Source organism: Glossina fuscipes, unplaced genomic scaffold (assembly GCF_014805625.2).
Source record: "Glossina fuscipes isolate IAEA_lab_2018 unplaced genomic scaffold, Yale_Gfus_2 138, whole genome shotgun sequence".
NCBI classification, from domain to species: domain Eukaryota; kingdom Metazoa; phylum Arthropoda; class Insecta; order Diptera; family Glossinidae; genus Glossina; species Glossina fuscipes.
In genome coordinates, this window is record NW_023998481.1 from 9699 (window position 1) to 33847 (window position 24149).

A 24149-nucleotide genomic window follows, 5' to 3' on the forward strand; every position below is an offset into this window, starting at 1 on the left:
ATATTATTATTATATTATTATTATTACTACTAATAATATTATTATTAATACTACCAACACTACTATTGCTATTAGTGATACTATTACTATCACTTTTTCTATTACTCTCGTTGTCACTGTTACTATCACTATTACCACTACTATTTCATTATTATTCTTTTTAAAAAGAAGGCATCTTTTCTGGCGCTATGGTGAATGGATATGGAGAAGATGAAATAATATTATAGTAAGGGGACAAATTTGCAGTACTTTTGAAGTCAAACTGCTCTGTGACAATTGCGGGCGGAACACACTTTGGATGGCCCTACCAAAAACAATTAATGTAAGAGTAAGTAAGCAGCGAAGAGTTGTTATGTACCTTCATGCAAACAAGCCTACTACGCTGCGTTGGAAAAGATGAAATCGAATTTACAATGAATTTACAATGGAAATAAAAGGAGGAGAAAAGAAAAAATATTGTTATTATTATTACTACGATTATTGCTATTATAATGCTATTCTTATTACACTTACCTTATTATTACTATTACTGTTATTATTCGTGGTTGCAAAAATTAACATTACTTTAAAAAAAATATATATTTTATATGTAACAAGCCAAAGAACTGGGCCACAGCCCACCAGTAAATGGCCACTTTGTCTAACAATAACAATTGTTCATATAACGACTTTTCAAAACAAGGTGTTATATGGGAATGTAAATGACGCTAATTTTTGGACCAAAACACGTCGGTCTAAGAGTTTCATCAAAAACTGCGACCTGTAGGTTGAACCCAAGAAAGGAGAACCTGTAGAGAAAATGCTTCGGTATAATGAAAGATGAATCTATCTCAAGTCCCTCTGGGTGTTGCGTGCATTCGCGGGAACTTAATATACCCTTATACTACAAATGGCGTAGGCTATTCAAATTTTCTTAAAAAAAATACTCTAATAACTATTTGTAGCAATAATGTCTTTGTTGCAAGTGCACTCATAAGTGCAATGATAAACTGACAAAAAGAAGAAAAATTAAAACTTATTTATAAAAAAAGTAAAAAGAAAATGATTTGACATTAATTGTCTAGTTACATTTTTACAATTGTCAATCAAGTGTAACGAGAAAACTGACAAATGCAACAACACACTGCAACGACGAAGTAAGCTGGATATAAAAAATTTAATTCCAATTAAATATATGGTATCTTTAGAAAAAATAAAACAAAGAAACGCACGAAATGGTGAAAGTAAAAACTAAACCACTCTTTCTGTGAAGCTCAACTGAAAAAAGTTAAAAACAAGGATTAAAACAAAAAAAATTAATAAACGTAAACCTAAATACATTAATAAAAAGTCATCGCTCTTCAAGTCGGTGGAAAATTATGATTAAAATTGAAATTTATATTAAAAAGAAAAAAAATGAATAATATATTAAAAAATATGTACATAAGTCATTGATCTATACTATCGTAAATACGATACTGTAGCATATCATACACACTATAGTATACCGTACACACTATAGTATATCATATATACCATATATACCATAGTATATCATATGTACTGGAATATGCCACATATACTATAGTATGCCGTATATACTGTAATACACCAAATTTACTGTAGTATACCAAATATACTATAGTATACCATATATCATATACTACAGTATATCAGTTACTTGTGGATTTTCGCTGTTCTCTTTGCTCGTTGACATATCCATCAAGCGAAAAATTAACCCCATCACTGAAGAAAATTCGAAGCACTGTTGTTCGAGCACCCAGTCAGCATATCTTGTAGGAATGGAAATGCAAATCCACATGCAGAATACACCATAATGTGCCATAAGGTAGGTCTATATGCGGTGCGTGACGTGTAGTGAATAGACTTGGATCTTCTTCGACACTTCCACTAACAATATTCTCGGTCGAGTATACGATATGATAGGACCTGGACATCAAAAAATTTGTTATAGGTCCAGTTCCTTCAAATTTCTTATCAGTTCTGCCTACAACGCGGTCAGATGAACGATTATATCGACCATAATTTGCTCGTAGCGCACGAAATGCACTTATACAGAATCAATATTTTTGTAGTAAGTTTTTACTGTTTTAACGCGCTCTGTGTTTGTTAAGCAATTCGTATTATAGAATGGCAAACATTACACCAAACATATGATGGCCTGGATGATAGTAGTAACAGAGGTTAGTAAAAGAGGGTTGCCAAAATTGGACCATGAAATGGAAAACCCTATATGCATTTCTGATGAGTGTAAAATTTTAAGTGGATTCGCTATTTCTGGCTAACAATCCGTGCGTCGTCTGCAATAGGAACGTTCACCGTTGTAAAAGTGCGAATCGGTAAATAGGTTTTGAAGATAGACATCATCTGTTGGTAGACTAAACGTTCATACCTGCTTGTAGAAGGCGTTAAAATGTTGAGTCGTATTGCGTATTGGTATTAAGTGAAGATGACGATAGAAGACTCACCCCAGAGTGGAATATGCTTTTCGTGCTTGTTATATAATAATTTTTTGCTCTTATTTTTCTTCTTTTGCTTATTTCTTATTTTTCTAAAGGCCTTTTAACTTTGATTTTTCTTTTTTTTTTCGCTTCTTTTCCATTACAGAATTTTCTCATGTGTAACAAAAGTTTCTGTTGTCTTTGTTTTACTTTAAAATAGTATAAAATTAGTTTACTGTTCACTGTGTATATGATAAAAAATTGTATTTTATTTTTAACTGAAAAGAAAACCAAATGCCGTTATCAAGATCACTGTGGTTTGTATACAACAATGCATTCATTTAGATGAATACTTAGTCATTCATACGAGTATTTTAGTAGTAAATTACTGGGTATTGTTACTGCAACGTTGAGCTGGGTTATAAGTCTTAAGTTTTACTCTACAATTTCATAATTGTACTTAATTAACATTAACATGATCGGGGCAGGGAAGCTAAGCTTACATCTAAATCATGTGACACTTATCATGCAATTTATATGGGAAATAGAAAAACCGTGAAAAAAAAAAATTCTAAAGTAGAAAAAAAAACCATTAAACTTGACGTAGAGATTTGATCGGATTGCGTAAAAACACAAACCGCTATGGTTTTCACACTTCCTATAAATTTGATTTGTAATTTGAATATCTATTTCGATTGAAAAATTATTGCAAAGGGTAGGTTTTTTTCAGCAATGGCATGCATATGTTGAGAAATCTTAAGTAATTTCGTGATCTCAGAATATTTCCCTCAATTCACATATATCGGATTTATAGAGTACAACAAAGTGTTGAATGAGTGCATGAGTGCTGAGTATAAGTTTTAGAAAGAAATTTAGATCTCGAAACGATTCCATATATTATGGCCTTTTATGCATTAAGACATTACTCTTATTTTATTATTATTTGGATATGGGATTGCTCAGCCTTATATGAAATTTACCCATCGCTAGGTGATGTTATTCACTTGGAAAGTTTGAGCTCAGTATAGTTAGATTTGTAATCTTTATTCGTCTCTTGACAAGTTCCATTTCCAAAGTATACAGAGCTAAAAATTTCTTTCCATATATGTTTATTTCTTAATATTCCTAAAGTTTGGTTTGCGATGCGCTTTTACGTAAGTGTTTTTCTTGATATTTCTTAATTTTGCTTCGTACCACTGAAGTTTGGAATGGCGTAGGCTTTGGAACTTGTTCGAGTTACCACTCGACTTCAAATGTTTCACAAAACTTCTCTTCATTCAGTTCATGCACACATGCATTTATTGGCTTGTCTTTTTCAAGCCCACCAAAAAAACTTAACTCGGTGAACTTGAGTATTGTTTTGATATACTTTGGTTAATAGTCCTTCCCGCTGGATTTCCCAAATAATTTTTAGTAATCATTGTACACGTTATAGTTCATCTCTCTCCATTGAATTTGTTAAACGCCAGCGGCATGAGACGCCTTTACTTTATGACGCCCCAGATTGTTGCAGCCTAAATTGTCCTCGTACCTGGTAACCACAGTTAATTAATTATCAATTAACTGTGCCTTACATCTTTTTGCATTGTCCTATTTGGGGCCAGGATGGAAGCTTGCAGTGTTGCTAGAGTAACACTACTAACAGATAAATTGTTTTTATATTTCTATGTCTCTTTTCTTGATTAGGTAATTCGTCAATTTACTTCAGTGATGCCTATTAACGCTAAGTGTGAATAAAGTATAGAAATAAAACAGAGGGCAGCGTATGGCAGCTGGCTGGGAACAATTATCTCATTTACGAACACTGAATAGGCAAGACTTGTCGATTGAGTATTGTCATGCGAATTTATATAGCTATTCTTTGTGTTTAAGATTAAGGGGCTCACAATAATAAGGTTTTAAAATCAAAGGAATTTTTTTTTTTTTATTAAATTTTCTTTTAAATTTCTCTCGAGTACTAATTATGTAAAAACAACATGCAAAACTTTTTAACAAATCAATTTTCTGTAGTTTTCTTCAGTCAATCTCGCAGCTCTCTTGCTTTTAAACATATAATTTTATTAGTAAACACTTGCCGTGGGCTTCACGCTTCGAGGGCAAAAAACAAGAGTAGCCGAAATTTTTTTACTTATTTTTAATTTAAGACTTAAACGTATAACTGAGTTAGTGAGGCTTTGACTCATGGAGTAAGATGTTATGGTTAGGAAAAAAGTGAAAGTGTTTAAAAAAGATGCCATAAACTGCCAGCTAACAACTGATGCCAACACAACAGACGGCAATAGCATAATCTCATAAAAAAAGGAAACCAATTTGCTATGTCTTGCCTTTAGTAACCGGCTAGAGTTTATTTTTTTTCTTTTTTTTTTTTTTGCAAACTATTTCTTTTTTTCTTTTGTTTGCATTGTTATTATTAACAAAAACTTATAGAAAAAGTAGCAAGCAATGTATATACATACATATATATGTAAATATATGGGAGCAATATTTTGCGACACTTTAGGTCGACGTTTGGATGTCCACTACACTATCAGGATTCCTTTTAAAGTAACTTTTTAGATGACCGTACTATGCATGTTTGAGTTTTTTGAGATAAGGGTCGTGAATAATTACCAGGATTGACATACTGTTTTTACAAGATTTTTGCAATTTTTGCAATTTCTTTAAAGGAAACTTGTAATCGAATCATCTGTTCTTGCAAAGGTGTATCTTCGACTGCGAACCTCAAACGAAGTTTCACGTTTCCCATAGTTTCGACAGAGTTCCAACAAAAGACGGTGAAAACGCAGATGGAGAGACATTAGGTAGGAAAATCGTTTGGTTAAGTAAATATATATATAGCTCGGGTAGATGTAAATTGAAAATCTTTATTAAACACTCATCTAAACGGTCAGCCGAATGACGCCACTAACAACTATGTTCTATAATTTTTAAAAGTTTAATTAAATTAATCGATGTACAGGATGCTTTTAAAGTGGAAAGTGCGAACAGACGAACAGATAAACCTAAATCTACTTAAGTTCGCAGATAGGTGTTCATATTTAGATGTTGCAAAAGTTATGACGAGTCTCCTATACGTTATATTTCATAAATGAGAAACGTGAAAAAAGGTTAGTTACTCCAAAGTCTTTTGTTATTAAATTGCTTAGTCAAGTTATAGGAAAATAATGAAGAAAACTGTTTACAACGCTGCGAACGAATCTTGAGCACCTGTTATCTAAGATAAATGCCTAATCAGTAAAATTGCAGCTCAGTGTCTTATTTTCATTTGCAAATTTACAAAAAACTTTATCAATAAGCATGCGACCATAGGCACAGGTCTAGTAAAGTAAAACCAGTATCTGACTTTACTCAACGTGTACTTTTTTTCACGTACGCTTTGTCTACTACTTAGTTTGCTAGTATTTGAAATGCAAACAAAATAATAATACTCTGGTTCTGAGTATAAAGAAGCCAGTTCCGTTTGGATTGTTAACCAAGACATATCATAATAGAATTATAAGCAGAGGGAATATATAATAATATATATATAAGAGAGTAATTGTAAATTATTATAAATTATAAATTTAATTTAAATTGAATCTAATAATAATGCAATCTCATTCGTAATAGGGCAATAAAAACTCGACACCTCATCTGGCTAAACTATTACCACCGCGTTAATAATATAAAAAAGAAAATAAATAAAACAAAAACTGGATGCGTAAAATTGTGATCGAAAACCAGTTTTAAATTAACTTTCTAATGCACTAATGTAAGTTAAGCACCCACCACCTAATAAACGAAGACTAACCACATTCTAAAGTATTAACTTACAAAGTTATAATATTAACTGTGTATTCAAATGCTTTCATCATACATAGATAGTTTAGTTTAGTGTTTTTCATTGAAATCAACTTTTTTTTTTGTAGTTTTAGTTAGAATCGTAAAAATATTCCCCTCTTCTTGCATTTACCTGAGTCATTTTTCTTTAGTTTAACAGAACGCAATTTGTATAATGAAAACGAAATTAGAGGCTTTCGTTTCAAAGACAAATAAACAAGAAGACAGACAGTTTGTTTTATGATGACGGTTAAATATGCATAGTGTACGACACCAATGTTTAACATTTCAAATAAACTAAACTGTCAACTTAATTAACATATCTATACTGTCTAACAATGAATTAATACAAAAGAAAAAATAAAAATAAAAAATATAAATAAAAAGAAGGAAAAATTGCATTTGACTTGGATCGAGAATTTTTATATGTATTACTAGCTGGATTGAAATGAGGAAATTCTTTTAACAATAGTCTTACGACAACCGCCAACTAGACAGGTTTTTTGAGTTTAAAAATTCAGCATAAGAGATGTTATGCATTGGCTTTTAACGATATAATGCAGTAAATATATATGTTCGTTCTTTTGTTCTCTGGCACGCCTATTTTAGCTATTTTCATGCAAGCGCAATGGTGTATATATATATCTACGAACACTCTGTCAATTTGGCGGATATATTCTGTGAATTTTTACTAACTCAAAAATGGAAATAGGAACCTGAAATTTGGTAAAAGCATTCCTTGCTCGATTAGGAAAACGAGGCTAAAAAATGCATACGATGCGTTCACAGGCACGCCCAAAATGCAAAAGAAACTAAACAACCTCTGAAAACGCCGGCAACTGTTTCATATGTTCATCTATATCTTTCGATACATACGTGCAGCACTATTCATATTTCTTTCTTAATAATGAAAAAAAAAACAACTTGTCATTTATTGTTTTTCAAAACATCGGTTTTTATGACTTTCACACCTTTGCCTACGTTCGAAACCTTTTTTCATAGCATTTTTTTCTCGACAAATCGCCAACACGTGATGTTTGCATACATCAAGTTCTTCTTCTGGCAATGGAATTTATTCTTGATGATTCTCGGTTAGAAAGAGAAATCATTGATCATCAAATGAAGGTGGGGTAATGGTGGATAAACGACTAATTCAATTTTTTAAGCATTGAAATACTCAGCTGTTAAAGCAGATGTTTACTAGCTTGCATTTCCATGATGAGGAACGTTCCGATGAGCTATGTTTGTGTTTTTTTCTTATTCGCCTAAATACTTCCGGTAAACAAATGGTAAGGCACCGTCCGAAATTGATCGTTAGACGCTCTTGCGGCATAATCAGTTTTCCTGAGAAGACAGACGGCCATTTATTTCAAAGTGCTTCGAGAGCAAACCACTTTTGTTGGCTCTGGTTTATCGTGAAACAATTCTCGACTGCTACTTACCGACTCAAGGGCATAGATCTATAATTCGTCATCTGTTACGATTTTATATACGTCTTTTGAAACTATTGCATTTCCGAAAGAGTCATATATGCCAATCGATGCGAGCATCTTTCTGAAATATTGGCCAAGTTGTGTGAGATGCAACGCGAAAAAATATTTTGCACGATTAATTGATCAAACAATATTTCGTATACTTTCATGGAACTAATGCGTAAAGCTATCTGATTTTCGCGATACGGCATATGCCGAGCTTGCCCTATCAGGTTTTGCACAACATTAATACTTTCTCGCACAATAACTGATTTTAGGCGACTTTCACGAATTTCGCTGGTGAGCGAAAACTGATCACAATTTAACTTGTTATACCAGTTTTTCGCAGTAACAAGAAATGATGCTTTGTCAATTACTTATAAGATACGGTAGCGCAAATTATAAGATAAGAGAAAGATCGACAAAAACGATACCCACAAAAACTTCTTCACACAGTTTCCTATTCGGTTTTAGTTCTTAGATTTTCTTAAGTGAAGTTCTGCTTCGTTTTCGAATTTTTTTCTAATGATACCCATGGCGGGCAGGACAATACTTTGCACGTAATAAATTCAGGGTCAGAAATTTCGTTTGCTTCCTGATTTAATGGCAACAATAAGTTCTTGTATTAGCTGTTGGTAAAAAGTTCTTGGATTCCATTATTATTAGGAACTCTTGATCTTCTGAATGCAAAGCCAACTAGTATAACCGCCGAAGTTCAGTAAATACTTACATGTTACTGGGTATGGAAGACGAGATTAAAAAACCAGAATCAACTAATATAAAGTGAGATAGATGATTGCTTACGGTTTCGGCAGCGCTAATACACGTTAAGTTTTATGTTATGTCATTAAATCTTACTCCTTCGCTTCTAAAGAAAATCGTTCAACTTAAGGTAGTGCATACAATAACCATAGCCTAGTTTCTGCTTCCATCCATTAATGCTGCGTGAAATAAATACTTTAATATAAATAAACAAATGCTGATTTTCTTTTATTTGAATCTTTCATTTTCCCGCGTTTGCTAAACGCATTCATATTTACAAAATACGAATAATTATGTCAGTAATATTTGCTAATGATTATGCCATACGTATTATAACTTGTGATGCAAGGTTGTGCTGCGTTCGTGTGGATATATGTAATAGGCAGAAGGACGGAAGATAGAACCACCTTTTGTTTTTACCGATCAACACAAAACCAGAAACTGATTTGATCTAATCTTGGTTGTCAATCCGTCCCTATATTCTTCTTGTGACCCACAGGCCGCAATTGTTAAGATATTTTAATGAAATTTGGTACGCTGACGTATTTTGGCCTAAGAACGGAAGGTCCCATATAATACCTTTTCTGTAAAAGTTGCTTTATATAATTTTAAGATGGTGTAAGAAAGTGGTAGTAATAGCGGACCTTGGCTCTCTGCTAGTCGTTACTGATGTCATAAGCATTTTGTGTCTTAGCTAATCTTCATTTGTTAATGCTTTATAACATATTATTCGCGGCTTTTAGTGACTCAAGTGCAAAATTTGTATTTTCTTTTAATTCCTTTGATTTTTTATTGCTCATAAGTAAATTTGATATAAGTAAATTTGATATAAAACTAGTTAACACTTCTTTAACATTAGCAACTTTGACAATAACACAATTACGTTGTATACTCGAAATATTTTTTTTATCGTTTCTACATAATTTTCTTTATTTTTTTAGCTGTTAAACGAGCCTATTATTTGTTTAATGGCTACCTTTTATGATTTCGAAAAATGGTTAACTTTGCAACAAAAAATTATTTAGGAAAGACTTAAGCAGAAAACTTGCTGAGTTCATTCTTTTTAAAGTTGAATACACAAGCCGCTGAAGGTTACTGTTATTACAGCTTTTACGACATGTTTTCTTTTGTATGTATTTGTGGTTCGTTGAAATAGTTTTGAATATTATGAAAAAATGCATAATTGAGTGGCTGGGAGAAAAGAGTACGGAAGTTTATTTAAATGAGTTTAAAGTACATGAATTCATAATTGACTGAGACGAAGTATAAGAAAAATACGTGTATAATCTGTCTCCCTTTTCTTTTCATTTTTCTTTGTATAAACCACAATTTACTGAGTCATTCAGTATTGTTTGTGTTCACAAGAGAAATATGAATAAACAGTAAATAATTAAATAATAAAATATTGACACTTTCGTTTTACTTATTCATTGTTTTCTTTTTTCATATTCATTTCACTTCCCATTATTTATTATACCTAACGTAGAGGGTGTGTTAAGTTTGCAAAACGTTTGCATTGTATAGATATGCGTAATGGATTAAGACATTGTTTTGAAGCGGACTAATACAAGTCGGTCTGTCTGGATGCTGAAATTACAATTACAATTTCACAACTTTATTTAGAACACACGCACACATTAAAACCAACTCATAACATTTTTTTTTTTTGCTGCTCCCAATTTTAAGTGTAAGTTGGACTACAAATTGTCAATAATCACAATTTTTAAAATTGCACGCCTAACATTTGACATTCTTTCCGGTAGAGAATGCTTTACCTGAGCGTTTAAGTGTAAAACTTTCAACCGTTTATAAATTTATGGTGTTTTGTGTAAGACACCTTATGTGTTTGTCTATACTTTCCTAACTAACATAGAGTAAATTGATTGTTTATAAAGTAAAAAAATGTACATCGTCGTCATTATAAAGCTCAGATGTCTTCAATTAACATGATCTGATTTAGTTATGTCTGAGATCATTCCAAGGGTTTTTGACCTTGCCCTAGAAAGTTTATTTATTTAAAATTCTCGCTATCAAGACAGCATTCTCCGCATGAACCTGAAAACAATAATGCATGATTGAGGGTAAAGATCGTATCGTATTGTTGTACGGGCAACCTCCACCACTAGTCGGAAGATCTAATGTGATCGCTCATGCCCCTCCAGCTATACCATACACACTTTGGAGTGCGCCAAACACATGATTTATGACTACACAGATCGCTTCGCATAAAATATGATAGCATCTGACACTCCTCCCTCCGCAGAAACTGCATGAAGTGGTGCAGGTGGCACGTGAGGGAATTGTAATCGGAGGAGAAGCCGGTGAGTAAACGTAAGTTGCTCTTTTTTAGGTCCAGTAGCTTATGTGCGGCAGATTATCTAATTATATTCTTGTCCTTGGCTTCCAGTAACAATTCAATTTTTCAAGTTTGCCCATTGCGATACCAATCTGTTAATATGGCTTTTTGGTACACAAAATTGCCAGACCTGGCCTACGCTGTTAGCTGAAGAATTAGCCGCTTTGTAGCTTTCATTGCCCGAATTTCCAAGTATCTATACCAGGTACATGTCATTGTTCTTGCTAAGCTCTTTCAAGATTTAGAGACGCTTCAATATGGGGCTAGACTCTCTCAGGGCCTTTAGGTACGCTGAGAATCTCTTGAGAAGCCTGACGAGAGCGACCAAACACGATTATTTTATCAACTTTCCAGCCTGTTAGCAGAAATTTCATATATATCGAAAAAAGCGGATGTGTTGACTTATCCAAGTTTATTTTGACAGTGTCTAAGAATATTTACTTACGTTAAGGTATAAAGAGTAAAGGGTAGAACGCATTATGTGTTGTTAAAAAAAGGACGTTTTCAACAGGTTCAATGTAAACGAAATGGAATTGGAACAAGAGCAAATTGAACTATGTATATATTTTCGATACTTTCATCCAAAAACAACTGCTAAAAATCCTTTCTTTTTAGGCTGCTATCGTGGCGTTACTCCTTATTTATGCTATGCTTGGAGTATGTAACAAAAAAGGTTTCTCTACACTAGCGTTTATCGATGTTAGTAGCGTTTCTATAATAGTACTTTATTATGTGTGTATGCGTAATCACGGAAAGGAAGTCTGAGAGACATTGTTTGTAATTAAAGAAAAACCAAAGATTACGTTAAATAAAAAGCTTGTGCTCATATTTAAAAAAATATCTACTAAGAGCCTATGCGGACTGCGCTTATATTTTCAGTGCTCGTTCGACCAATTGTGGTTTTAAACTATCGTCTTTTTTATTCCCACAACCTGATAAACTTGTCGCCAATTTGCCAAAAAGAAGGAGAATGTCATAAGTAAAGCCAAAAATAGTCTGCGAAATTCTATATTCAGGGCGCTTTTTGCATACAGCAAAGCATTTTTCGTTAGGGAATATTCATGTTGTACAAATAAAGCTTTTTACTACAACTGCAAACGGCTTTGAATCACTACCGAAAGTGGACACAGACTAAGGTTAAGTAACAGCTTTGTGACCTTTGCGGATATTTATTAAATGTTTCTCTTTCGACATACGCTACAAAATTTACACAAAGACGCCATACTTTCATGCCTAGTGCTAGGTTTACTTAATATTTTCAGTATTCCCTGTTGTTCCAGGAAACATATAATATAACCTCTTTAACTTAGAAATGTACTTTATTAACTATATATTCAAAAGTAATGTAACTATATATTTATAACTATTTATAATTATAAGTAATAAAAAGAAATAAGTGATGACGTCCTCTTCTAGGTCGGCTATAAATCTTTTCTTCTTATCCATTATGATTTTTTGATTTCATTTATCATTTTGTATTCGTTTGTTCTCTTTATCAGCATGCACTTGTTTTAAATTTCTTTACATATCTTCATTACCTAAAGAAAAAACCGTTATATTTTAAGTCGTTCGTTTTAGAATTACATGTTTTTTTTTTTTTGAGTTTGTTTTTCTTGTGTATTCGGTTGTAAAACAAGCACTTTGCTCTAAATAAATTTCAATATTTAGACCGCATGTCTACCGTTTCGTTGTTAACAACTGCTTCAAATGATAACAATAAGCTGCTAATTTAAAATACTTTCACGTCCTCTGCAGATTTATTTAAAGAAAAAAAGAAAAAAAGAAAAAAAAAAAACAAAGAAGAAAATATATAATATATTTAAACCCACACACAACGTCCATAAGACAACAGTAATGATTGAACGATACATAAAAATTCACCGACACGTTCCGCAAACATTTACAACTTTATTGCTGTTATTTCTTTTAAACAACTGTTCTCGAAACGAAAAGCAGCAAACATGATTCAAAAATAACAGAGAAGAAAAAAAAAAAAAAGAAAAACTTTATTCGAAATGAAAGTACGTTAAATAGAGCAAAAATCAATTATCTATTTAAGAAGATATTAATGCGTGGTTAGGTTGATTTCTAAGCTCTAAGAAATTGTTAAAAGTTTAAATTTTGCTTTATTTTCTTCAACAATTTTTAGCAAAATGGATTCTTTTTTTTTTTTTTTGCTTTATTTTTTCATACATTTTAATTTATTCCATTTTCAAGATGATGCTGGTCTCTTTGTATATATATATATATCTATATATATACATATATATATATATATGTATATATGCATATATTAAAAACTTGTTCGTTTAATAAACTTAGCTTTTTTTATAACGGTATCTCATGACTGGCAAAAGTGTGCCAGTGTTTTTTAGGCGACTTCGAATCAGTTCAAATAAATGATTGTTAATTAAAAATTTCCCCAAATTAAGTAAAATGATTTTATTAAGAAAATGCTGTTAGTCTCATATTAAGTATATAGATTGAATGAAAAAATTAAAAGCAGATGAATTAATTTAAAAATTTCGTTAAATTCGTTTTAATTAAAAAGAAATAAAAGCAATGTGCTCGCTATGATCAGATAACTCGATGCTCTTTTATAATTTCTGCGAGGCGTTATAACTTATACCGTTATTTAGCAAAATTGGTACAAATTTTCGTTAAACAAGCATTATTTGATTCAAACTTAATGGTTGAAATTAATGCAAAACTTTGTGTAAGAATTCGACGAGAAAGAAGTCTGACCCCATTGTTTATTGCTTTCACCTCAAGTCAAAGAACAAGAAATGTACGAGCAAAAGCCTAATAAACTTCACATCCTTCAGTTATCGTTGCTTCAAACAGTCTTAACAATTTAACAACCTTGCCTTACTTTCTTTATGTTACATCTGCCAGTATCAGAATGTATTAAGATGTGAAATCTGTCATTGGAATCTTTTAGATATGATGAGTCAAATCTTCACTTACTTCATTGACTTTATTTATTTAATTATGCTCAGCTACGAAAAGTGCCTTATTAGCTAATATTACCGTATGCATGCAATGATAGGATATTCATTGATTAAAGAAAATAAATTAAAATGTGTCTTAAATTAGAAAAAAGTAACGTTAGACTGAGCAACGGTAATAACAGCAACTATCTAAAGAAAAGACTTAACTATAAAGTGATGACTAAATGTAGCAATAATAACAAAAGCAAAAAAATTATTTCGACTATGGGCGAAACTTTTATATCCACCACGTTTGAAGTAGAATAGACTATGCAAAAATATTTATTGTTGTAATTTGCCTGTGAGCGTATCCTTTGTTTGACCTGACCCATTTTCAACGGCAACCTGCATATAGAAACTTTCGGTGGTTGCAGTCAAAAGAATGTTTGCCACAGAAATTACACAGGCAGACAGACGGACATGATTAAAATCATTAGGAATTTGATATTTATGCGAGATGTTTGAAGCTTCCTTTTGCCCTTCATCCTTCGATGGTGGGTATGAAAATAACGTGCAAAACTACATTCTTTCTATACGTGTAACAAAATCTCTTCTGGTTAATACTCGCGCATTGCTGATGTCATAAGTAAACTAAATTGTTTAATTAATAAAGCTATATTACGAACCGTTCAAATATTCAAATAATAGCCTTTTTATAAAAGTTTGCCAAGCACCTGCTTGTTTGCGTCGATTTAGTGTTACATAGCATAGCATATCGCCACTGTGTGCGTTTCTGGGCTAGAAGTGAAAGGCGTGCTTTTTCTTTTCTTTTTCTTTCTAATTTATCCTGACATTTATATTCATTTGTATATAAAATCTTTAGTTAATGGTTTTCTCTTGCTTTAATCTTAAGTTAGAATGTCATAGAGTAGATCGTATTTGTTGGTAAACCTCAACCCACTTTTTAATCCCTATATTCTTGATGTAAATTAATTAAAACTATAATATAAGCAAACAATGCCTAGAAGAAAAAATGTCTATATTTGTCGGCATTTACATTTAGTGCGAACATATGGGAGGACTGAACAACTGTGGTTAATCAGTAAGACTATGAATCGTGAATATATATCCTAGTTCCAATACAACCATTCATAAGTTGAATATTTTCATTAATGTAAAGAAGTTCACTAGACACGATTTTTCGAAAACTCCAACGAAGAAAAATATTTCGGATTATTTTCGCATTTTATTTTCACTTTCAATAAGTAATTAAAATATCGATATTGGTTTTGCGAAACAGAACCGACTTAGTACCAGAACTATCGATGTTTTGCATATCGCCTCAAAAATGAATCATTGCCAGCGTTGTGACAAGACTTCAGTTGTCACTTTTGGACACGTTAATAAACCGCTCGAGATAACTTTTGGAACGAATAAGCACTCATAGTACTCCCCCTATAATATGGTAGATTAGTTTCTCATTATAGGAGAACGCATTGTATTGAGAATGTCCGTACAATGCGCTCGTATGACCCCGTATAATGCGTTATGTGCAAATGATTCACGTTTAACTTTTCTCGTTAAAGGGCGTTTAAATTGAATATTATATAATATTATACATAATATCCCCGGCTTCACTTGCACCAAAAGTAATTCTTATTCTGATATCCTAACTTATTCTTTCACTGCAGCCTTCGCTGTTTCAAAATTTTCACGGTATTCTATGCAATAATTGCATCATTAGATATTCAGTTAAAAAGAAAACAAAAAAAAAAAGAAGAAAATTTTACCACAAACAATACCACACAAGATAAATCGCTGATATATTCTATTCCCCCTTGTTGGGCTATAAAACACATTTAAGTTGTTTTTGAGGTTTCTTTTTCTTAACATTTATTTAACGCTTAACAAGATACTGCACTTAGCTTAACAATCGAATTCTATCTAAGGAAACATACATTTTCTTTTCGTTTATTTTTTTCTTTTTAGTTTTTGCTCAAGTTTATGGTGCGGACGAAGTTTACTATGCTTTTACATGAAACCTTTGTTAACTTATCTTGGATTTTTTTTATATTTTCTTTGTTTAATTTTTGTTTTCTTTTTCGGATAATAATACAAAAGACTCTTTAAAAGGAACGCTTCTTCTTTTCTTGTAAAAAAACTGCGCAGGTATACGTAATCTTTTAACCATCGATAAATTTATTATAGCTACTATCGAAGGAGGGGAATACTTTAATTTTATAAAATTGTTTGCTTTATATGAGAATTATCATCAGAGGCTCTGTAAAGTATGTATACACTTACATATACATGTGTATTGTCGGGACGAAAGAAATATTCGGAATCGATTTATGGCGGAATCTGATAGCGAACTTATTATAATCGGAAGGCGTTTGTAAAAAGTTTTCTAAGTATCACAAAAAATCCTTGTGATTCTGAGCACAAAAATAATTTAAATCCATCGAAGTTAAAGTAAACAGAAAAAAGACTTTGCGATCCAGGCATTCATCTTGGAAGATGGGTACCCAAGATTCGTTTGAAAGCAAGTAAAGCCTTCTGACTTGCATTTCTTTTAACTAAAAGTTATGCCTAATCTACCATCCACACACATACAATGCCTACATATATATTTATATAAAGGCATTCTTTGCCTAATAGTAGTAGCGCTAGAATTGTAACCAAAACAATTGCTTCTTCTTCTTTAGTTTAAACCATACCACCAGAGGGTTCTTGGTCTCTGGCACAAAACGAAAAAGGAAAATAAAAACAAAACACTTTTATATTCTTTGCATTGTGTAACTTGTGTAAAATGTTAAAAAAGTAAGACAAACAAACAAAAAAACCAAAATACCATTTAAACAGACTTTTTTACACGAAAAAACATAGCCATAGTTTTTTCAATTGTTAAGGAATCGAAAGAAAACAAAGACATTGCATCTTGTTAGCCTTAGATAGTGTTGCGTTGTGTTTGTTAAAAGTTGTGTGTTCTTTTTCTGTTTTCTTTTCATCCATTTACAAAACATTCACATCTGCGCTAGACATGCAGTTCGCTTGTTTAATTTTTATTGTGGTTGTAGTTGCTGTTTAAATTGCTTATGTGAAATTGTATACTCCAGGGTACACGTTTATGCGGTTATTTATGGCAACAAAGTGTCAGCTCTTATCATTTTGAAAACATCTATGTTTTCATGGATAATTCTCTTTTCTACTATGTTTATTTTATCTTCTTTTTATTGTCCATATAAGAAATATCCTTTTGAAAATTGAAAAGAAAACTAATAAAAAATTTGAAAAAAAAGAGAAAAAAGAAACCAAAATATACGAATTAAACATTGTATTTCAAAAAAACTTGAGTGAAACTCAACGGTGAAGTATGTCGAGGTAGACTTAAGACACAAACTTGCTTAATATTCTACTTCTCTCATTTGCGATTTATTATTGTAAAAGACTTAAGACAAAAACTTGCTATTTAAGAAAAAAAATGAAATTCAATGATGAAATTTTTCAACAATGCTTCTCGTTGGATTTAGGAAAGGAGTTAGTTTCATTATACCCTGCAATGTCTGTAGGGCAGAGTACATTAATTTTCTGTGGATTTATGGCAGACCCATCTTTTGCTACATTGGTTGACTCAGAATAATTTTCCAATTCTGCTCAACTTACAGGTCGTAAGTTTTCGAGACATTTTTAAGAATGAATACTAATGAAAGTAAGAATTGGGCGCTACCAACCTACCAACGTAGGTTATCGGTTCATTTCTCGAAAAAAGCCTCTGACGGTCAGTATTTCGGCATAAGGAGTCTACCCGAAAAGCAAGCCTTTATATTAGTGGCGAAAATTATATATAGTAATAGTAACGTGACTAAAAAATTGGATCATGTAAGTCTATTTCTTGAATCTCATCTCAAATAAGCTTTCTAAAGAACGGTAGCTTATTATATAACGACAACATATGACATGTGATATTTGCTTAAAAAAATAAAAGAAGACCTTTCGGCTTGGTTGACTATAATGTTCTTGTTTGCTTTTCATTACTGATTTATTATGAATGGTAAAAGACTTAAGATAAAAAATTGTTGCTTGCGTATAAAAATTTATAACACCTTCAGCATGAAGAAAGATCTCTTTCACTACACTTTCGTAATGCATTTGCTTGAAAAATATGGAAATATTACAATTTTTCAAGTAATTTGTAACAGACTGACATCGCAGTTAATTACGTGTAACGAGATATGTAGAAGTTTGTGCACCATGCGGTCTTTATCACGTTAAAGCTTAGAATAGAAAATTAAAATTTAATGGATATATTCTCATTTCTTATCCGTCCCTAAGCAATTGATTGAAGTTAAGATACTAAAGAAAATAATTAAATTTGAAATATGTAAATATTTACCAAAGTCATCCTTTGTTTATATTTTCACCATTAAACGGTTCAGAAGCTGACAAGCTTAAAGCGCATTATTTTAATCGAAAATTTGCAACATTGAATATTCTATTTGTGATTGTTAGAACAAAGTATTTTGATCTTAATTTTAATATTTATTATAATTAATAGTTGATCTTGACCTCCTAATTAAATTATTCAATTTATGATATGAATGCTTTATGATATTCTCATCTATTTTGAATACAATCGCAATACGATTTACATTAATTTATATGAGATTTAATTTAAAAGAGATAAGAAAATTAATTGTTTATAACGAATAAAATAAACTATAGAATTTATTAGCGTTTGCTTTTTTTTCTCAAAATGTCCCGCGGACGGGAAATTGATCATTAATATCATTTTTTTTTTTTTTTTAATAGCTTAAAGTTGTATAAATTCATTTATGCAACAAGTAATGGTCGCGCGATTTAATTAGATTTAATAAAATATTTAATTTGTTATTTAAATGAAAACAGGTGTCAAGTTTTTTCTTATAAAAAAAGTCAAACTTAAAAGATCGTGGGTGGCTAAAGGTGCATCTATGTCAGCTTCACTTGTGAAATTGTAAGTAATTACACCTTTCTTCCACTCTCTCTCGTTTTGTTTGAGCGCAATGTGTTTGGCCTCGAAAAAATTTAGTACTGAAATAATTGTCCGCCATTTGGGATCAAGAAGCAATTGGTCGCTAATGTGACCTGCTGTTAGTTATCCACGCTCAGGTGTTCGCTTGCAAATGAAGAAAGTGTTTTAATAAGACGATAACTGTTTAAAAACGAAGACATATATATGCTTGTCGCGTGTGCACGTTGGTGTTCACAAATTATAAGTGGATGAGTTTAGGTCATATTTAATTTGCCATTAGATGACCGCATGTGATTTGTTTACCCATTTATTTATTTCAATGTTTGCAGTTCACCTTCACACACACACACAACACATTACAAGCTTCAACTAAATTCAACTGTAAGTTTCAAGTTACTCAAGTTATTTCTTAAGACTAAGAAGAAATGTTGATAACATCTCCATTAGCGACAACAATAACAGTAGAAGACGGACTCCAGCATAGTTAATCTAAACGACTTTATGATAGTGCGATATTTAAATTATGACCTACGAACACAATTTAATTCTTATAATTTATCTGTTTGTTTATCTTTATCTCCCTTTTATCCATTAATTAGATAAAGTAATTATATTATTAATTAAATTTACATTCCTGAATCTAGTAAGTACTTGAGACACATTCATATATATCCAGAGATATATTATATTGCTAAATGACAACACTTTGTATACAAGAAAACCGATAGATAAAATAATATTCCCTGATATAATTAAGAGAATGAATAGACGAGTCAAACAACTACTAATACTAGAACCCAAAACAGATTATAAAAGAGGTATTTGATGCAACATTGGGGTAGTTTCACTGGCACAAAGTGCTCCACGAAACGAGAAGACAAAGTGAAGGAAACGTATTCAAGGAAAGTCAGAGAACAAAGGGAGATTTCTTTATTAATTTGACCACAAATAAAACAGATAACATCCTACGACCTCTTGCAAGAATTGATATATGGAGTAATTTTAATTTGTGTTCGTATGACGGAAGGTATAAGCGAGAATCCTACCCTAATCCACGTAATTTAAATATTAAAAAATTACGTTAAACTAATTCTGAGAGATTACGATAACACTTTAACTACATGACCAGATAATAAAAAGCATTATATAAGTTATTGCATATATCAGTTTGATTAGTCTTTCGGCAGGGAAAGCTTCAAATCGATCACCGCAACGCATGTGTAACTATGCTTGGTTGACTTAAAAACCAACCTAAATATCTGTGGCCAGTTGAAAAGAAAACAAAGTGTAAGCTCTGGTGAAATGTGTGCAGCGCATTTTCTGTTTTAAAAAGCGAAAAAGAAAAAAAATATAAAATACGCCGCATGAGTAGCCAAGTAGGCTAAGGATCGCGTCTAACAACTTAATGGCCGCAGGTTCAAATCCCAACTGCTCTTTAGGGTTTTCAATACAGGCGAACATATGATCCAAGTCATGCGATAGCCTTTAAATTCTTACTTTGTACAAAAAATAAATAAACGAAATAAGGGCACTTAGGTTAGATTGTTTGTATTGTTGAAAACTGACGCGGTTGCTGGCGTATCTAGCGATGTCTGCGAGCATACCAGGCCAATAGTTGCGGCTACAGACCTCATTTATAGGTTTTCGATTACTAATATGTCCTCAAGTTGACCCGTCACGGCGCTCTTTCAACTTTTGTTCCCCCATTGTTGTGGGTATGCGTAACTGTCATCTTATGCATGAGTAGCGAAGCAGGTAAGCGTGATGACTACCACGTCAGCGCTGGCCGATTCAAATATCAAGCGCGGTAGAGTTTTCTTTGGTCGTAGCTATAGTGACTGCTCACTCGATAAAAGCGTAATCTTTACCTACACATCCACTATCCGGTATTCCACACCGTCACCGTATCACACGTTTATGGCACATCTCGCGAGTGACTGATCATATTAAAAAAGAAAAAGTAATAAATAAATAAATAATTTGTAAGGTTGCGGACAATCTTCTGAATAGCGAACGGAGCGCGTAGAATCGAAGGGAAGATCTCCTATATAATTGATCATTGAATAAATAAGTAAATGTTAAGTTCGCCAACTACTCTCTGAAGAGCGGAAAGAGTGCGTAGAATCGAAAATAATTTCGGGATTGTACTAAGTTATTAGCTCCCGTAAACCAACTACTTATTGAAAATCATTGACAGAAAAGCGCAAAGACGTGAAGAAATGCTTTAACGGCTGAAGAAACAGACCTTAGAGGTCATTTCAGGAGTTTTGTTATTTTTTTTTTAACAAAAGAAGTTGACCTATTCTTAGCACATTATAATGGCATTGTATCTTTGTTTGTTTTTTTTTTTTGATTTTATTCGATTTAATTAACTTAACTGATGTAAATTAGTTTAATTATGATAATAATTAAAGTGTTTCCTTCTTTCATTCCAGCTTGTCAACCTAAATTGGTTCGTAAAAAATTATCCCGCGGCGATATAACATATAGAATGCTAGGGAAACACGGTAGCTGAACAGAAACGAATATTAAAAGGAAATAATGATAATTTCAAATCATAAATTTAACGGGGAAACATTAATTTTCATTTAAAACAAGGCAAAGCATTAAATGGAAGAAACGTCTTGCAACGGCAACTGAGAAAGCAAAGAGTAATTACTGGAAACTTGTCCACATTCGCATAATAATAATAACAACGAAACATACTAGAAAGGAGGAAACCTGGTGGAAATCGTTGTCGTTGCTTGTTTTTTTTTTTTTTTTTCTTTTCTTTTAATATTTTTTTCTCACAATCGTAGCACTTGTAAAACATTTAACTAAACATGGAAATAATGGCTAACGCAAGTAATCACAATCAAAATCATCAACATCAGCAGCAACAAGAACTAGGTTTGTTGGTTGCTATACCAAAACGACAACAGCTACAACAACAAGAGCATTATAGTCATCATTATAACAGTGAAGCTACTGGTAGTAAAGCTGTTGTACCTGGTTCACATCTACCATTTCAACGTGAGGTGCGTGAATGGCAACGCATAGATCCGGATACAGGTGCATTGCATTCAGGCCGTTTAGAAGCTGATCGCTGGATAAATGGTCCCTTAAATAGTTATGGCAAAGTAAGTAGAATAAAAGATTACAAATAAAAAATAAAAAAAAAACCTAATATCTTATTTGACGTATAAAGCTTATATGGCTAACCATAATTGATTGCTGTATGTTAACATTAAATAAAATTAAAAAAAAAAAAGGAGAAAAGAAGAACACAATATATTGTCCACACAGAGCATAAAACTAAAACAACAAACTGGGATTAATAAAAGGCACTTGAGTAAAACTTAATTAATAGCTTATTGGAGTTTGGATCAGTTTTCCTTTTGATTAGTTTTACCCAGCTTGTCGTTGGCTTTTAAATTGAATCTATCCTCAGAGAGTCTTTTGATTTTACGGCACAATTTATTTTTGAAAATAAAAAATCGCAACTTCTATAAATTGTTAAGCGAAATTTCCATAAGCAATCCCTCTGCTTAGTCATTGCGTATAGAAATTGTCAACGAAACTCTATCACAACAATAAATCAATAGTTTATCGAGTATTGTTTCTAAAGCAAAAAAAAAAAAAAAAAAGAACAGAACATTCTTGTGCAGTTTGTCGAGATTAAAATAATTGAATAAAAACAAATAAGAAAATTATATTCGATCGTAACCGAATCTTTTATACCCATCATTGCTATCCTAAAAAAGACAAAGAAAGCAAAAAAACTAAACACACTTTATCACAGATACGGCACACACACGTTTATAGGTGCAATCCAAATTTCAAACTGGCCAAAAATTTATATACTTTATGGGGTTTTGAAACTTCTTTATTGAAAAATAAATTAAATTTTGATACACTGCAACATTGGGCAGGCGTGGTCAATTTTTTGCCAATTTTGTACAGTGTCAAATTTTCGTACATTTGTCTGCTATAGTTTATGGGTAATGGTGAGCAAAAGTCAAATTTTTTATTTCGCTTTGAAAAACAAAGTTTTTCTTGTGGTGCTTTGGATGCGTCGTTCGAATGTTTTGGCCCGTTTTCAATACCAACCTGCACGCAAGAGCTTGAAATTGTTTCTGACAACTTTGAAGTTGATAGCTTAATATTTGCGGCCAGAAGAATGTTCACGGCAGACATTAGGCAGACGGACGGATGGACGAACGGATATGTTTAAATCGATTTAGAATTTGATGCTGATCAAGAATGTATATACTTTGTGGGGTCTCTGAAGCTTCCTTCTGGACGTTGCAAACGTTTTGACAAACTGAATATGACTCTCATCCTTCGGTGATGAGTACAAAAAAAAAAAAAAATACCAGAAGAGTTTATGAATTCAAAGCCAGTTTCTATTGGAGCTAATTAACGTTTCGTTTGAGAACATGAAACAAGTTTAAAGAACAATGAAACCGATAAATATCTTAGAGGGCCATTTTCTATTCCATTTTTACGAAATTGTACGACAATTAGTTGTCTTTCAATTTGTTAACAGATTTACTAGATCCATTTGCTGTCATTTTTGTACTCTTTAAATAGTCTTGCGATTTACTTTGTCCAAATTCAACATATTGTTGGCTGAAGCATTAAAAAATGACTACTAAAGAATACTAAAAGAATTTTGGACTTTGAACGGTCTCCTAAGCTCTCAACAATTATAAGCAGACATATCTGAACCTATTCATCTTACCTATATGACTGGTAAATTTCCACTCTTAGCATTCCAGGATAGACGGCAGCACTATCAGACGAACATAATCAATAAGCTTTTGATATACTACGGTAATCAAGAAGACACACAACTTATGCAGCTACTGTGTCTTTCTGTGCTTTATAAATAAAGTAACAAAGCTGGTATTGATTATTACTTTTTACGCCACCTGACTGCATTCTGAGTTATGAAAAAAAAAAAAAGAAAAAAAAAAAGAATTTATATTTTTGCAGATTTGCTATAAATTGTCTTCACCGGTTGATTTTTATATTTTTACACTTAATTGCTTTTTAATACTTAATAATTATGCGTTTATATCTGTGTACACTTAATGTTAAAGGTATTCAATCTTCATCAAGAAACTGTTGTAACGAGTTATCGAAAACATATATTAAAACAACTTTTTAAACATTTCTTGACAATTCTAAAAAGGAAAAAGATTAAATCCGTATGCGATCAGTTATTTTGCGAACATGTGAAGAAAAAACTAACAAAAAAAGCTTAAGAAAAAATGAAACATTTTTTTTTTTTTTTATTAATTGAAAAACAATTTCAATTTCGTGTTATTATCATTACTTTCTAATCTTGGTTTTGGTGTGAAATCGACTTCACGG

At 32.0% G+C, this 24149-nt stretch overlaps 1 protein-coding gene across 8 annotated transcripts in view; it reads left to right on the forward strand.

The window, feature by feature from the left end:
* The window catches only part of LOC119641033, a 58324-nt gene that overhangs the window by 8070 nt on the left and 26105 nt on the right, over positions 1 to 24149 (forward strand). For 6 of the 8 annotated variants that reach the window (XR_005247778.1, XR_005247782.1, XR_005247781.1 and 3 more), the window contains exon 2: positions 21227 to 21910. Coding sequence is in view for 2 of the 8 variants with exons in the window: in XM_038039449.1 (XP_037895377.1) it covers positions 21614 to 21910 (297 nt within the window). In the remaining 6 variants the exon portion in view is untranslated. Of the gene's footprint in view, positions 1 to 10531; positions 10826 to 21226; positions 21911 to 24149 lie in introns of those variants that run through there. The other 2 variants (XR_005247780.1, XR_005247779.1) reach the window with 2 other exon arrangements.